Raw genomic sequence first — 17,380 nt, 5'->3', positions numbered from 1 at the left:
TATTTCATATACATCTGATGCACAAAATCTGAAGGTAATTTTATACATAATATTGTTAATTTATGCATGAAAAAATTGTATACACTGAACCATCATAAAGCAAAAGTTTCGCTACCTCAGACTGCATCCGCACTGCAAGAATAATTCACTTTGACACCACTTTAACTACCATGGTTCAATGTTAGGGAATTCTGAGAATTGTAGTTTGTTGTGGCTCTGAAAGAGAAGGTGAAATGCCTCACAAAACCACAATTCCCAGAATTCCACAGCACTGAACCATGGCAGTTAAAGCAGTGTCAAACCAGATTATTTAGGCAGTGCAGATGCACCCTTAGTCACCCATGTAGATAATTTTGGATTTCATAATTCCAGATATTCAACCTGTTACTTCCAGTTCTGTTGGAAACTAGAAATGTGACGAACAGGACTCTGGGGAAAAGGGTGTCTGTGGAAGTTACACTTTCTGGAGCTGCATAACAGTTTTAACCCAAAATGTCAAAAATACTGCATTTTAAAGACAGAATACATCATTCAAAATATAACTACCTCAATGTACTCACCAGCACATTTTGTTCTTGTTTTAAGAGCTGGTCCAGGGGATCCAGTACCTCCTTCACCTGGTCTGGTAAGCAACACACTAATTTCATATTCTGTATCAGGGTCAAGATGTCCAATTTTATAGCTTGTGGAGTCTACCGGTTGTTTATCATACCAATTTCCACTGGAGGTGCGATATTCTACTTCTCTCACAATGATGGGCCCATCTCCATTGATGGAATTAGCATTCAATTGTATCCATAAATAGGTTGCACCAACTGATGATAGCTGAGGTGGTGCAATGGGAACCGGTGGCTCTGAAATGAAAATGATAGTTTTAAAATAAAGAAGGAAATACACATCCAATAAATAAAGGTAATAAAACATTTATAATTTTACCACTCACACAAAAGATAAATCTTCACACTGTGTCTATTTCCTTTTACATAGTGTGCTCTAGTTGCCACTTGCAGGGACAGCAGATTCCATACTAGATTCATAAATATGTTTATTTCGAATTTTGAAACTGATACAGGTTTTCCTTCAGATTAATTTGGCTCTCCTATTTGCTTTGCCAAACCATTCATTTATCTTTTATTGGGACTGTAATAATACAAGGAAACAACTTTCATCTCTCAGGGTCTTTAAATACTGTTCTCTACCCCTGTAGTCTATGCCTTGTCTATTTAAACCGACTGTGGGTTACTTACTCTAATTTGTTCTCAGAAAAATCCACCAGCATCCTAATACCATTCCTTTTTCCTTTCCACTTTTTTTCTTTCCATTTTATATTCAGATCATAAACATGGTTTCCCTGCCTCCTGTTTTGTTTCCCCTGACCCATGGGCTTCTGGAAACTGATGTTCAAGAAAGCAACTTTTGCAGCCTCTCTTAGCGAGACCATTTCTCCATTATTTCCCTCATTCCTCTCACAGCACCATTAGGGTACCAGATATCCCTTAACTGAGGGTCAGAAAGCTTGTCCCTTATGGAGGTGACAATTATCATCTCTTGTAAGAGACATCCACTGTTTGAGGACTGGAATGTTTTTCCTTTTATACAGACTGAACAATGCCCCAAAAGATCTTGTATCTTGGGCCATGGGCCCTTCATAGAAACAGAAATGTATGCATCATATAATTTATGAATGTGGACAATATACTTTTTCAATATCAGCCTTGAATGACATGAATACCGACAGTTCTTTGTTGCTATTTTGAAAACCTGGGAACACTAAGATCCACAGCATACATTACCACATAAAGAAGCAGTACAAGAGCTTGTATAAGAAAAAAATATGCTTGGCTTGCAAACCTATAGTGGAAAAGAGGGGAAAATGAAGTGACCGTTAGCTGGGCTTAGAATCACTGACTTGTACCTAACTCAACAATCCTTTGGTTTTTGGCTTCCACCTTATGAATTAAAACCTACTCTTCATCTCTGATCTTCCAAAATAATTATTTCCAATTTAACTACCCTTAAAATAAATTTAAAAGACTATCTTGCCTTGCCTAAAAGGAAGACCAGGTAAAAACAAATAACTCTGTTTCAGCTATTAACAAGTGTATGGAATTGTACATAATAAAAAACATGGAATCTCTTTTCTTATAATAGATATATAATTAATTGCATACATATATGCATACTATCATTGAATGTTTAGCTCATAATTATGTAATGCCTTTAGTGCAGATATTTTTAACAAGCAAAGAGATATAGATACAGTGCACCCATGTTATACGCAGCTTTCAGCATACGCTGAAAGCAGCGTGGGAGTGCGTGGGGCGCAAAGGGCAGCGCGTCCCATTTGGATGAATGGGCCGTGCGCCCTTGGTGCGCACGCACCACCACATGCACAATCCCCATTCACTTGAATGGGACTTGAGCATGTGTGGAATTTATTTATTTATTTATTTAGGTATTTATATCCCGCCCTTCAGTCCTAATGGCTCTCAGGGCGGCTTACATTTATTATTTTTAATCAGACAGTTCCCTGCCCGCAGGCTTACAATTTGGCTTACACGGGGGGGGGGGGGGGGGTCCCAGAACAGATCCCCCGCATAAGCCAAGGGCGGACTGTACAAATAATCCTTTCAACCATCACTTTGTAATATTAGCCTAGCCAAAAGTCATTACATTATGCATTAAATTATATACCGTATATAATCGACTTGTAATATTTGAAAACTGAGAAGGCTGGATCCTTACATGTCTTTCTAGTGTTTCTCACACCTGCTTAAACTTAGAATTATTCTTAAATTATGGCACTCAGACAGTAAACATCACAGATCAAATGATACAGAAAATGTTCTGTCACTAAAGGAAGAGCATTACATATCTCTACATTAATGAGCTATTGTCACTGACTCCCACATGATAAAAATGACAAATCGGGAAGCAACTCCTATAAAGTTCTTATTATTGTTGCTCAATACAGACTGCTATATTGAGCACAGCATATAGCCATTTTTAAATATTGTGCATGTATAATATCTCCATCAACATGTGCCACTAGAATAGCTTAACCGTTTCACCATTTACCATATATACTCATCTATAAGTTAAAAAATTTATGCCCAAAAATTGACCCCCAAATCCCAGGTCACTATGGAAATGTGGTAGCAGTTCTTTCAGATTTTTGTACGAGGTGCGGAGAGGAGTTTAGCAAGAGCCAAACAGAAAGAGTCCTGGGTGATTGATTGATTGATATTGCTGCTGGTTTAAGAGTCACCCTCCCACCCGTGTGTCTGGCTGAAACGAAAGCTGAAACAATGAAGAAAAGCTTCAATGAGTGTCCGTCCCTCTTGCCATACATGCACACACACAAACACACACACTGAAGGAGCCTCCAAGTTTTACCCTCAACCTATCCACGGGTCATTGCAAAATCCATAATTTTGGCCCCAAAACCTTACCTCAACTTATACATGAGGTTGACTTATAGTTGAGTATATACAGTAACAACTCACTTAACTACAAAGGCTCTATTATATATAAGCAAGTACTTTATGTACAATTTAAATAACCGTGGCTTGACTCAGACTGACTTAGCTTTACTTTAAATCATTAGTATGTTTTTTCAACAAAAACATAAAATAGAACTTAAATAGAACATCCTGAGGCATTTATGTAGCCATGCTGAAATAACAGTTAATTGCATTCAGATTTCAAGTGCTGGTAAATACTGTTGAGCTACTATTCAAAATTCAAGCTCAGGATTGAGGTGACAAAGGTTAGTGGTTATAGTAATTCATTTCAGGCCATTCAGGTATTTTAAATAGGCCTTATTTTAATAGTATTTCTTCCCTAAAGGTATTTTCTGTTCCTACATATTTTGAGTAACCTTAAAAACCTGTATTTAATTGCTAGTTTTGTCAAATAACTAATACATTTTAGGGTTCAAACCAGAATAATATGAAATTTGGCTTAAATAAATCCAGTGTAACTCAAATCAGACAAGAAAACATGGAAATGCTATCACTTAAACACAATTCAGAATAGGTCTAAGCAAGGCGGATTAAGAAAATAAGGTCAGCCAACTGCTTTGTAAGTAACCATTAAGGAACACAAACTATTAGGAGTTTTAGGGATAATGATACAGTATTAATCTAGCTAGCTGAATATTTAAATGAGTGAGTGAACAAATATGATACAAGAGATGAAGTGGTTTTCTTGGAACAGAGAGATCTCAGTTCAAATTCCTACTAATAAAGCTAATTGCACTATAGTCACAGATCACTGTTATCTAATCCAATATTATCTGGGAATTTATGAGATAATCCTCCATGCATAATAGAGTGCTAGGAAAATAGATGTTACTAAAGCAAGTAGCTTCAGGGGTCAAACAGATGGAGCAAAAAAAGTGGCCAGAGGCCATTCCTGCCCCAATCGCTGCAGGGCCGCATCAACTAGACACCGCAGTTCCAAGGCTGGCCACTGCAGTGGTCCCAAACAGCTTTTTGCTGTTCCTTTTGCAGCTGGGTTTGGGCCGCCATAAGCAGCCTCAGAGCAACTTCTGGGCAGTTTGGGGACATGCACTATTTAGACGCCATGCCCTTAAAGCGCCTGGAAGGTGCTTTACTTGGTCCATCTGTTTCAGGCCATAATCATTGAGAATGAGAAAAAGAGAGACTCTCTCAAACACAGAAAGATAAATAAGTTTATTATTTTAAATATTCATTCTTAAAATTGTTCATAGTCAAACTGTATGACTTTAATATTTTCTTGACCTTTGCCACAGTTTTCAAAACACTTTTTGCCCTCATATTTGTACATCATTCTCTATTATATAGGTCCTTGGCATAAGGAGTGCTATTTGAAGTGCTAAATCTTCCATTTGACAACATGAAGAAAAATAAGCCATGGTACAGATGGTTGCCCTCCCATGCCCTTACTTAAAAACCTAACAAAACTCCTTCTAGCCAGTCTGACACCTCGCTTTACCTGGTATGAACTCAGTAAGTACTTTGAACTCTGTAATAATCTGATATCTTCTCAGACAGGCTCATTCCATTCCTTTAAATCTAATCTATGTAGCAGCTTACCACCATTAGGAATGTTCATTAAATGGCGTGTATATACAGTACTAATTTACTTCTCCTAGTATATTTAATTCATTCTTGTTGCTGTTTTCCTATTCTGGGGTGAGGTTTGGAGGCAATGCACAATCATTTTCTGGCACCTAATAGAAGAGAGGTGTTGGTTTTTTTGTTTGTTTGTTTGTTTGTTTTTTGCTTGTTTTTTCTTGTGGAGTAAGGTTGTTTGTTTATTTTTACAATAAATAGGTGATCTGACAAATTCAGTTCCATGGCTTGGATTAGATGAACTGACATTTTAAACCAGTTCCCTGACAAAAAAATAGCTGAAGATATTGTGTGGGTGGAACATTCAGAATGACAACCAACCAACTCTATTCACACTCCCCTGTCAGAATCAATATTTGGGTTAAATTGAAAACATTTCTTTTAAGGATTCATTTAAATTGTCCAGTCAACATTTTGATTAGCTGTTATATAAAAAGAAATGCCTATAAAATGCCATTTGACATACAGTTGTGTTGGCCCTTCACAGATCATTTAAGGGCATGTTTTTCAAAGCCTAGCAGTATTGATATGTACATCAATTTACACTTAATTCAAGATGGTGCCATTCTTAAAAAAAAAGCCAACTCTGCACTTATTTACAGCATTCCAAGTGAGTGTATAAAGATGGGGATGAATACATTTGTAAGTATATAGCCAGGTTTTGCTTAAAAGCATGTGTAGATGGAGAGGAAGGGAATAGGAAATGTGCTGAAGAGAAGCAAATATCTCAGCATAAGTGACAGAAAAGGTAAAATCTGTGCTACATCTGCATCTTTGTAAAGGGATGGTGCATGGCCTTGAAGCTGGGATTCTCTGAAAAATCCACTCTTCCACTGGCTTAAGAGTATATGCCTCCTGATGTTACAAATATTTTTAAAAACCAAAGATAGAGGCATTTAATATAAGAATGATAAAAAATATCGCTTCGGCAGAATGAAAACATGTTTCTGCTTGCTTCAAACAATTTTCTGTATGTGAAAGGAAAATGTGTCTTTTAAACTATAAGGAGATAATATACATTAAGTAGGGGCTTAGTAATTAAAGAGATACAAAAAGGGGAAAGAAACTTTTTCCACTTCCAGTTTTCATCTGCTATTTGACTTGAATTGATTTATACTCCTGAAAGCATACCTCAAGTATTTTAAAATATAAACAACTTAGAGCCATTTTACATCTATGCATGATCCAGCTAGATGGGTGTATAGCAAGGCTCTGGTTAGATAAGCATATAGCCCAAAACCAACTGTTAGCCCCATTAGGACAGACCCACTGAATCAATGGGATTTTTGTATCAACACCTATGCAAATCCATTTGAATACATGTGTCTACTCTGATTTAGAATAAGCTTATATTGGAGACAAAATACTGCGTGCACTGACCTCCTAAAGAACTATTGTAAATTTGCTCAGAAAACACTTCTGTCACATTCATTCGTGGCTCAGTTTGTAACTAATAGCATACACCTTGCATGTTTTCCTTTCCCTTTTAATTTTTGCTGCAGTAAAAAAGAGAGAAACTAAAGTTTTAAACGGAACATGTATAATAAATGGAAAAATGGGGAAATCGCCTAAGAGGAATTCAAGCAAATAGCGAACATGTGTAGTGGTAAAGTCAGAAAAGCTAAAGCACAGAATGAACTCAGGCTTGCCAGAGAGGTTAAGAACAATAAAAAGGGCTTTTTTTTTTATATGTCTGCAGCAAAAAGAAGAAGAAGGAAACGGTAGGGCCACTGCATGGAGATGGCAAAATGCTAACAGTAAAACGAAGAATTACACAACACCTTCTATGCCTCAGTCTTCTCAGAAAAGGAAAAGGGTGCTCAACCTGAGGATAATAGAGCAGAGGACAGAATAGGGGAATTTCAGCACAGAATAAGTAAAGAGATAGTACAGGAATATCTGGTTAATCTAAACCAGTGGTTCTCAGCCTTCCTAATGCCATGACCCTTTAATATGTCGTGGTGACCCCCAGCCATAAAAATATTTTCATTACTATATGCAAATATGTGTTTTCCAATGGTCTTAGGTGACCCCTGTAAAAGGGTCATTTGGCCCCCAAAGGGTTCTGACCCACAGGTTGGGAACCACTGATCTAAACAAATATAAATCTCCAGAACCAGATGAACTACATCCAAGGGCATTAAAAGAGCTGGCAAATGTAATATCGGAGCCATTGGCAATAATCTTTGAGAACTCCTGGAGAACAGGAGAAGTCCCAGCAGACTGGAAGAGGGCAAACGTTGTCCCCTTCTTCAAAAAAGGAATAAAGAGGATCCAAACAATTATTGTCAAGTTAGTCTGACATCAATCCCAAGAAAGAATCTGGAGCAGATCATTAAACAGAGAGTCTGTGAACATCTAGATGGCAATGCCATAATCACAAAAAGTCAACACGGGTTTCAGAGAAAGAAGTCATGCCAGACAAATTTAATCTCTCTTTTTTTAATAAAATTACCAGCTTGTTAGATGAAGGGAATGTTGTGGATATAGTATAACTTGATTTCAGTAAGGCTTTTGACAGGGGTCCCCATGACATTCTTGCAAACAAGCTTGTAAAATGTGGGCTAGACAAGGAAATTGTTACATGGATTTGTAATTGGTTGACCGGCTGAACAATGGCTCCTTTTCATCCTGGAGAGAAGTGACCAGTGGGGTCCCACAGAGTTCTGTCCTGGGCCCAGTGCTGTTCAACATCTTTATCAATGACTTGGATGACAGAATTGGGGGTATACTTATCAAAGCATGCAGATGACACCAAATTAGGAGTAGCAGCTAATAGCCCTGAGGACAGCATCAAATTTCAGAATGACCTTAATAGATTAGAAAGCTGGGCCAAAGCTAACAAAATGAATTGCAACACAGAGAAATGTAAGGCACTGCACTTAGGGTGGAAAAATGAAATGCACATATATAGGATGGGGGACACCTGGCTGAACGAGACTACATGTGAAAGGGATCTAGGAGTCCAAATAGACCACAAATTTAACATGAGTCAACAGTGCGATGTGGCAGCTAACAAGGCCAATGCGATTTTAGGCTGCATCAATAGAAGTATAGTGTCTAGATCAAGGGAAGTAATAGTGCCACTGTATTCTGCTCTGGTCAGGCCCCACCTGGATTATTGTGTCCAGTTCTGGGCACCACAATTTAAAAAGGATGATGAGAAACTGGAATGTGTCAAAAAGAGGGCGACCAAAATGGTGAAGGGTCTGGAAACCATGTCCTATGAGGAATGACTTAGGGAGCCTGGAGAAGAGAAGGTTAAGGGGTGATATGATAGCCCTGTTTAAATACTTGAAGGGATGTCATATTGAAGAGGGAGCTAGATTGTTTTCTGCTGCTCCAGAGACTAGGACCTGGAGCAATGGATGCAAGCTACAGGAAAAGAGATTTCACCTCAACATTAGGAGGAACTTCCTGACAGTAAGGGCTGTTCGACAGTGGAACAGACTGCCTCAGAGTGTAGTAGAGTCTTCTTCCTTAGAGGTCTTTAAACAGAGGCTGAATGGCCATCTGTCAGGGATGCTTTGATTTAGATTTCCTGCATGGCAGGGGCTTGGACTGGATGGCCCTTGCAGTCTCTTCCAACTCTATGATTCTATCTGTCCAAATTTCTTTTAAACTAACCAGAGCTTTGGATTTCACACGAAGTCTGGTTAGTTTAAATCAAGGGTTGGCAACTTGCAGCCATCCGAATGTTGTTAGACTTTAACCCTGGTCCGCCCTACCCCTTGTAGCCAAGGCTGAGAAATTATGGGAATTGCAGTCCGATAACATCTGGAGGGCAACAAGGTAAACATCTTCGTTTAGACTATGGTTAGATAAAAAGCCATGTTTGATCCCAGTTTGGGATCCTGGGTTGTCCGTGTCAATCCTGGGTTGTCCAGGTCAATCAGTACCCTGAATTCTGACAGGAACGAGGAACCATGGTTATCTTAAGAACAGAGATGAAAGCATCAAAAAATTTTGTGACTCTGGCACTGAGGGGAAAGGGAGTATGTGAACCTAAGCTCCTGAGTGCAATGTAAATTAAAGTGCAATGTCTGAAAAGTCCTATCATATACTTACTTATCTTTATGTAATAATAATTATTTCTATCTAAGAAATACATTATATGTCAAGAGGCCCCAAATCACAACAAAATACATTAAACAATATTTCTATATGAGACACCAAAATTATTTTAACAAATAAAATAATTTAGCTATTAGTAATAATTAAGCTGAAATAAGAGGGGGAAACCCTCTATAAATCTCTAATTTCAACTCACTGGTAACGTGACAAATTAAAAACATACGCTTTAGTGAAAATATGCAGTTTTCTGGGAGACATAATTAAACAAATGTAAATCCTGTGTAACTGCCTATCATTAACAGTGTAAATGAGTTTAAAGAATCCATTATGTTGTTATTTAAATATAATGTGTTTCAAGGTCACTACACTGTTTAAAATGGGCTTTTCAGGTTACAAGGAATGACCTGCATGAGGTCTCATAAAAGCTATGGCACAATCAACAGGGATTACCATAATTACTTCATCACACTACAAGTAGCTAATGGGATTACACCCTAAGGGTAAGCAATTATTCGCTGTACACAGTGTAAATGTGCTGAGAAAGGTGGATAAGAGCAAATATTACAATGCCTTGATAAATAAGTTCATACATGGTAGGATCAAGGTCAACAGCAGTATGTTGCTACAACTTTTTTTTAAAGACTGCAGACATTTTCTTTCAATCTCTCTATAATAGGCCTATAATTCTGTTCTTGCTTTCTTATCTTCCTCCTTTTATAAGAGGTGTGATATTATACACACACACACACACACACACACATATATATAGAGAGAGAGAGGGGGGGGGGGGGGGGGGGGCAGGGAAATGTCTAATTTAAAACAATGTAAGCCGCACTGATAGCCTTTTGGCTGAAGAACAGGGTATAAATACTAATACTAATAATAATGTGTCTTGTACAGAAATCTCCCTCCAGAATTTTTATTTCTGTTTTGTCTTCTATATATGCAAGTTTTAGTCATTTGCAGCAGTCACTGAAAGTACCATCAAAGAATATATATATATATATATATATATATATATATATATATATAATATCAATTGGGATTAGCAGGATAAACTTTCAATATTGTTTACTCTTACTGTACCATTACATCATAGGTCAAGAGTTACATCAGTTTTGTCCCTTGTTCTTCTACCAGCATAGACATTTCATGGACAAAATAGACCAAATGCTTCCCCTTTGACAGTTCAACTGTTTTCCACTTTCCACAACTCCCATTTCTGTTTGAAATATCACACCAGGGAAAAATGTTCAGTTTTCATTTCATCCTAAAATCTGAAGGTGTCTCTTTGCCTCATCAGAATGTACTGTTGCAGCTTTTGGCAGCTGAGCATATGTTAACTGAACACACTGCTGGCCAACAGTTTAGGGCTGTGGCTTCTATTTTATAAATGGCAGCTCTGATAGTTTAAGAATATGAAGAGATATCCATTGGAAGTTCAAAGAAGGTAACAGTCATCAGGGGAGGAGAGGGGGAGGGAAAAACAGCAAAAATAAACTCCCAAAGGTTTGGACTTCTGAAAGAAAAACTTCTGAGATTTCCTATCCAGAGTTAGCTGGGGAGGGCTTTGTGCTATACAAGCTGTTCTCTGGAGATCTACTGCCGGCTCAAAGTATGTTTACTAGCTTCCAATATGTTCAGCTTGTGTATTTGTAAATAAAATAACTACTAAAAGGACACCATATGTCTCCAGTGCTGTCAAGCAAAGGATACTAATCCCTGTAGTACATCTCCTAGAATTTTTCACTCTTTGGAAGTGGGAGAACATCACAGTATGATTTCACCAGGGATAACGAGATGCAAATGTGTCCCATACTGCAGTAACTTTATTTGATAAGCTTCAGAAAAAGATTTATATTGATCCTGAATGTGCACTACATTCACAATACAGATTAAGAAGAAATCAACATTCATTTCTTTTAACAACTACATATCAACACTGTCTTCCAGACTGCATCTTACAAACAAATTCAAAGTTATAAATAATTCTTTCTGTATACAGTACTTCAAAATGGCTTTAAATTGCATTTCCTTTATAACTTATTAATATACACATGGGCCGCATCCGCACTGCAGAAATAATCCAGTTTGACACCACTTTAAGTGGCCTGGCTCACTGCTATGGTATTCTGGTAACTATAGTTTTGTGAAATCTTTAGCTTTCTCTGTCAATGAGCTCCAGTAACACAACGAACGGCGGTTCCCAGAATCCTATAGCACTGAGCCATGGTAGTTAAAATGGTGTCAAACTGAATTATTTCTGCAGTGCAGATGCAGCCATAAAGATTCACTTCCCCAAGTCCATCATATTCTTCATGTATCATGTGTGCAATAAGCAGTTGTCAATTCACAGAAACAAAAATGACAACTTCTGCATATACAATATTCTATGTTTGTTTCAAAGCTCCAAGGGTTTTGAATCGTGTTCAGAGTTAATGAATTTGCAGTATCGACCCTTGCCATTCATGGTTGACCGTTCAAGGAGGTTATGCAATAAAAATATTTTACAACATATAATTAATGCATCCTTCAGGGAGGGTAAATTTCTGGAAAAACTCAAACAAGCAGTGGTTAAACCACTTCTGAAAAAAACCCTCCCTTGATCCCTTAATTCAAAATAACTACAGACCGGTCTCCCTTTTACCATTCTTGGGCAAGGTGATCGAGAGGGCAGTTGCATTGCAACTCCAAGCTGTCTTGGATGAAGCCGATTATCTAGACCCATTTCAAACTGGCTTTAGGGTGGGATACGGAGTTGAGACAGCCATGGTCGCCTTGGTTGATGATCTCCGTCTGAGCACTGACAGGGGTAGTGTGGCCCTGCTGGTGCTTTTGGACATCTCAGCGGCTTTCGATACCATCAACCATGGTATCCTTTTGGATCACCTGAGGGAGTTAGGTATCGGGGGCACTGCACTCCAGTGGCTCCATTCCTACCTCTTGGGCAGGTCCCAGATGGTGGTGCTGGGGGACAGTAGCTCTTCAATAAGAGAGCTGACATCTGGCATTCCTCAAGGCGCCATCCTGTCCCCCATGCTGTTTAATATCTACATGAAGCCGCTGGGAGAGATCATCTGGAGACAAGGGGCATGGTGTTATCAATATGCACATGACACTCAAATCCATTTCTCTATGTCTCCGACTGTTGCAGTAACGGAGGATGGTATCTCCCCTCTGAATGCCTGCCTTAAGTCAGTAATGGGCTGGATGAGGGAAAACAAACTCAAGCTGAATCCAGAGAAAACAGAGGTGCTGGCGATAGGTCCCCCCTGGACCGGGAAGGGAAATTTGTCCACCTGTCCTGGATGGGGTATGCAGCTTGAGGGTACTCCTGGATTCATCATTACAGCTGTCATCGCATATTGATGCGACAGCCAGGAGTGCCTGTTATCAACTTCGGTTGATACGCAAGCTGCGTCCCTGTCTGGAACAGAGGGACCTTGAAGCAGTGGTACATGCACTGGTAACCTCTCGTCTTGATTTCTGCAATGTGCTCTACATGGGGCTACCCTTGTACCAAGATCGGAAGCTTCAATTAGTTCAAAATATGGCAGCCAGACTGGTCACTAATACATCTAGATTTGACCACATTACACTGGTACTAAAATCACTTCACTGGCTGCCCATTAGCTTCCGGGCACAATACAAGGTGTTGGTTATTACCTTTAAAGCCCTACATGGCTTGGGCCCGAGTTACTTGTGGGAACGCCTCTTCCTACACAATCCGCCCTGCACTTTGAGAGTTTCAGGAAAAAACTTTCTGGAAATACAAGCCACCAGATTGTGTATAACCTCTCAAAGAACTTTCACTGCTGTTGCCCCTAAATTGTGGAATAGCCTGCCGGAAGAGATCCCTCTAACTACCATCTTGGACACTTTCAGGAGGGCTGTCAAGACAGAGCTCTTCCGGCGGGCATACCCTCCTGATCTTAATTAAAACACCATGTTATCTGTCAGATTGATTCCCTGTAATTGACCACTGTAGCATGTTTTGAATTTTTACCGTTCCTGGATTGTGATTGTACTTTAAGTATTGTATTTGATGGTATTGCATTTTATGATTGTATTTATGGTTTTATCAGGTTGTAAACCTGCCTCGATCTGAAGGGAGAGGCGGGGCAATATAAATAAAACTATTATTATTATTATTATTATTATTATTATTAGATTTGCAGTCTTGATAGTGGACCAACAAGGGAAAACTGGAGTTTGGATGAACTCCAGATTACATATGACAAGCACTATGCTGGCATATGCTGGTCAACTGCTCCTACTTGCAATGGGAATGGCTCATCACACCAAAGGCTTTCTATCTGTAGTTTATAATTCCTGTGGTTGATCACAGCTCCTGCTCTAGTCTGTATCCCTATCAATAAACCAAGAAAACTACCCTCACCCCGACCTGCCCCACATCCTCAGACAAACCCTGGACTGTTTTTCTGCTTTGCTGGAACAGGAACAAACCAGGGGAGCAGCTGTTTATTCCCAGTTCAGGATAAACAAGCAAAATCCTGAAGATTGTTCAGCCACTCCCACTGAAAGCAGGAATGCCTGAGTCATATACACCACTGTTTAGTCAATTTACCTGTCTACAGCAATTTTGGGGTTTTGTGTTTCCTTGACTTATTGTGCTGTGAAAATTGGACCACTTTGCCCTATATGAACATATTCAAGAGTTGGTGAAATACCTTTCACAATCAATTCCGCATAATTTGACACTCCTACTCCTCCTTCTGTGCGAATCATACACCGGTAATTGCCTGCATCCCGTTTGGTAGCATTCACCACACTGAAGGAAGCTACAAATCGTCGATCATTGAAAATTTTCATGTCCTTCACAGGTGCATCTCGTACAAGCAGACCCTGATGAAAAACAAATGCAAAACTCAGTATTAAATTTTAAAAGAAATTATTGCTGGAAAGACGTTGCATTTGTCAAACACTGTTCAATAAGAATTAAATTAAAGCTGACATCGAAATTAGCACATATAATACTTATTTTCAGTTTGGATGAAACAATTAATTAACACACATCTAAAATATCTAGCACCTCTTTTAAGTCACTGCAGATCTTGTATTAAACAAAGAAATGATGGAAGTGTGCTTTTATAATTTGTTCTTGCAGTACAGAACAAATTAGCTGTATTCAAACAAAGATGCTGAACAGTTCTAAAACTTGTGCCACCACTTTCCTTTGGCTTGTTAAACTGTTTTGTCCCAGTTTTCACTGTTGCATAAAAATTTTGTAGATCTCTGTCTTAGAGGATGAAAAATGTGGCAATTACCAGGCTGGCTTTGAACAGACTAGATTAATACATATGATTATCTACAGGTATTACAGAAAAGAAAAGGAAGAGAAAGCACCTATACTGAGGTGCTGGGGGCAGGGAGCTCTCTCAGGTTTACATAAATGTGATTTATTAGACCCAATGCATTTCAGGAAAGGTCTTCTTCAGAGGTAATATGTGCTGGGTCTAGATAATAAATCTATGTGAACCTACAAACTCCCTCCTTTTATTCATATATGTGCATTTTAGCCTGTATTTCTGCAAATGCACTCAGAATTGTTTCCAATGAAATAGCAAATGACAATTAAAACAATAAAACAGACAATCACAACAAAACAGGGGTCAGTAAAGCAACAAAATAAAATGCCACAATAAAACTAATACACTGTAACACATTAAAAGTCTTGGACAAATCAATAGATTTCCACCTTTCATCAGAAGGAAAACAAAGTCAGGAAAAATGTATCTCAAAAGGAAGAGTCTTGCACAGATGTCATGCCACAACATAAAAGGATTTTTTCCATTATGACCTGCCTTATTTCTAAAGGTTGAAGGACTCAGACTAGCCTGAGATGTTGATCTTAACAGCTTGGCACATCCATATGGAAGAAATGGCCTTCTCAGTAGCCAAGTCCCATGCCACTTAGAGCTTTGTCAATTAAACCAGCACTGTTCATTCTACTCAGAAATGGGCAGGAAGCCAATTAAACACTTCAAAACCCGCAAGATGCATTTCATATATTCAGAAGCAATTAATAATTGTTCTGCTATATTTTGCACCAGCTGTCATCTTTGAAGAAGTCTTCAGACCTAGTCCCACATGCAGTGCACTGCAGTATCTAGAGAAGATGCACTATAGCTACATCCAACATCCTTTCTTCATGTTGTCACAGTTTTGCAAACAGTGTGCTAAAAAAAATCAGAAGCTAATGAATTAGTTTTGAGTGGGACAGTCCCTCTATATCTATTTTTTTTAAAAAAATAACAATTAATAGTTATAATTTCCATCTTCACAAAAAAGGTAATTAGTTGTTGATACAATAACATTTTTAGAAATAATCCTTTACTTCCCTACTTCTCGAAAGTAGTTAGAATGTTAACTTTAAGTTGATCTGCTGATTTCATGCAAAAAAACAAAAAACCATATTCTTGCTCACCTTCTTTTTGTCTAAACACCTACCACAATCAGCATCAGGCACAGCACAATCCAGTATGTGAAACAATGCTATCTTTCTTCCACCATTTAGTGAAGTCATAAGTAGAAAACTAAGTAAACGTTACAGTTATTGTGCAAAAACAACAATGTTGTCCTGTGTTAAAACTTAATCATTATGTAACGTACCATTTTACTACACTACCCTCTTATAGCACTGCTATTCCACTTTGACTGCTCTGGCTGCCTCCTGTTACATTCTCAGGCTTGTAGTTCACTGAGGCCTAAGAGCTCACTGGCCGAGAATTCTAAATGTCCCTCCATAAACTGCAAATCCCAGAATGAATCAGGAGGCAGTCAGTGCAGTTGAAGTACAATAGCAGTTTTTGGTGGGTTTTTTGGGCGATGTTATAGAAAAATGTATTCCTGAGGTTTCACCAGCATCTGAAGATGCCAGCCACAGATGCTGATGAAACATCAGGAATAAACTCTTCTACAACATGGCCACATAGCCTGAAAAACCCACAAAAAACTATGGATGCCAGCCATGAAAGCCTTCGACTTCACATTGGAATAGCAGTGCTATAAGAGTGTGGTGCAGTAATCTAGTTAGTTATATCTCCATATATAACTTTACTTCCAAGCTCTTCTTCTTTCTACTATCACATGTTATCTAAGAGAAGACCTGGAAACAAGAGAAGGATGGAGATGATGCAGAATACATCAATATATCCTTAAAACTGGTATGTTTACTGTGGAAACTGCATAGGCAGGGGAAAAATCTCTTTTGAGAATTAGGGACTGTACGATTAAGAGCACATCTGAGCATACCCATTTTTTTCCTACTTTATCACAATGGTGATATGCTTTCAGAATTTCCTCTTCATCTTTAGACAGAAATTAAGTTTTAAAAGTATGTATAAAATCTGAGAACCTCAGTTTGTGAATTGGAAAGAGCAAGCCCTGCCTTTTGTTCCACAAAACAAAACAGAGAACCTATTAAGGAAATGCTGAACTCAGTCCATTAATGACGGTATTCAGACAGCAACATGTTGAAAGTAAACTTAATGTGCTATTTATAGCTTTTGGAAAGCTTCAAATAATGTCAACATTAAACGGACTCTTGTACATAATTCATGAGGAAAAAGTCAAGGTTGAACAGGGCATTACACCAAAGTAGTTCCATATTAAGCAATAAATAAGAAATTTTAATTTCTTTAATAAGTACAGCATTAATGAAAACATTCAACTTTTACAAGTGATTTTATGGCATGGCCTATTTAGAACAGTGTTGAAATAAACCACTATGGAACACAAGGTGCTGGGCTTTGACCCCTGCTGCTAATAAACCTCAAGGACACACTGTAAAGCCTGGGTTTCCCCTAGCAAAAGGAATGGCGGTCAGCTCTGTCTTACAGGGTTGTTGTTAATCATAGTCATTTTATACAAGGCTTGACTGGTAAATGACATGCAATCTTCACACAGAAACAGATATATGTACACCTTCCAGTGGCTAACATAACATAAATAATTTATTACAGGAGGATGGATTTAGCTTACACTTTCTTCTTCTTGCAAGAATAAACTGCAGTTTCCAGAATATGTTTAAGTATTTCTGTTTTGTTAGTCATTCTAATAAGTATATACTCTTAAAGAACTGCATCCTTCTGAAATGCAACACCCACAGCCTTTACCTCAATAAGCTTTAATGCCTTAAAAGCAATGCCTGCCTGCCTGCCTGC

The 17,380-nt window shown here is 38.4% G+C and overlaps 1 protein-coding gene across 1 annotated transcript in view; it reads right to left on the bottom strand.

Moving 5' to 3' along the window:
- Positions 1-228: 228 nt before the first annotated feature.
- The window catches only part of LOC121917274 (receptor-type tyrosine-protein phosphatase mu-like), a 259,269-nt gene continuing 242,117 nt past the window's right edge, over positions 229-17,380 (bottom strand). Inside the window, exons 6-7 of the mRNA XM_042443057.1 lie at positions 13,886-14,060; positions 229-854 (exon numbers count right to left, since the gene is read on the bottom strand). Coding sequence (XP_042298991.1) covers positions 532-854; positions 13,886-14,060 — 498 coding nt within the window. The 3' untranslated portion in view covers positions 229-531. The remainder of the gene's footprint in view (positions 855-13,885; positions 14,061-17,380) is intronic.

This window comes from Sceloporus undulatus, unplaced genomic scaffold (assembly GCF_019175285.1).
Source record: "Sceloporus undulatus isolate JIND9_A2432 ecotype Alabama unplaced genomic scaffold, SceUnd_v1.1 scaffold_14, whole genome shotgun sequence".
NCBI lineage: Eukaryota > Metazoa > Chordata > Lepidosauria > Squamata > Phrynosomatidae > Sceloporus > Sceloporus undulatus.
The sequence above is the reverse complement of the archived record's forward strand: the minus strand, read 5'-3'. Positions and strand labels throughout refer to the sequence as shown.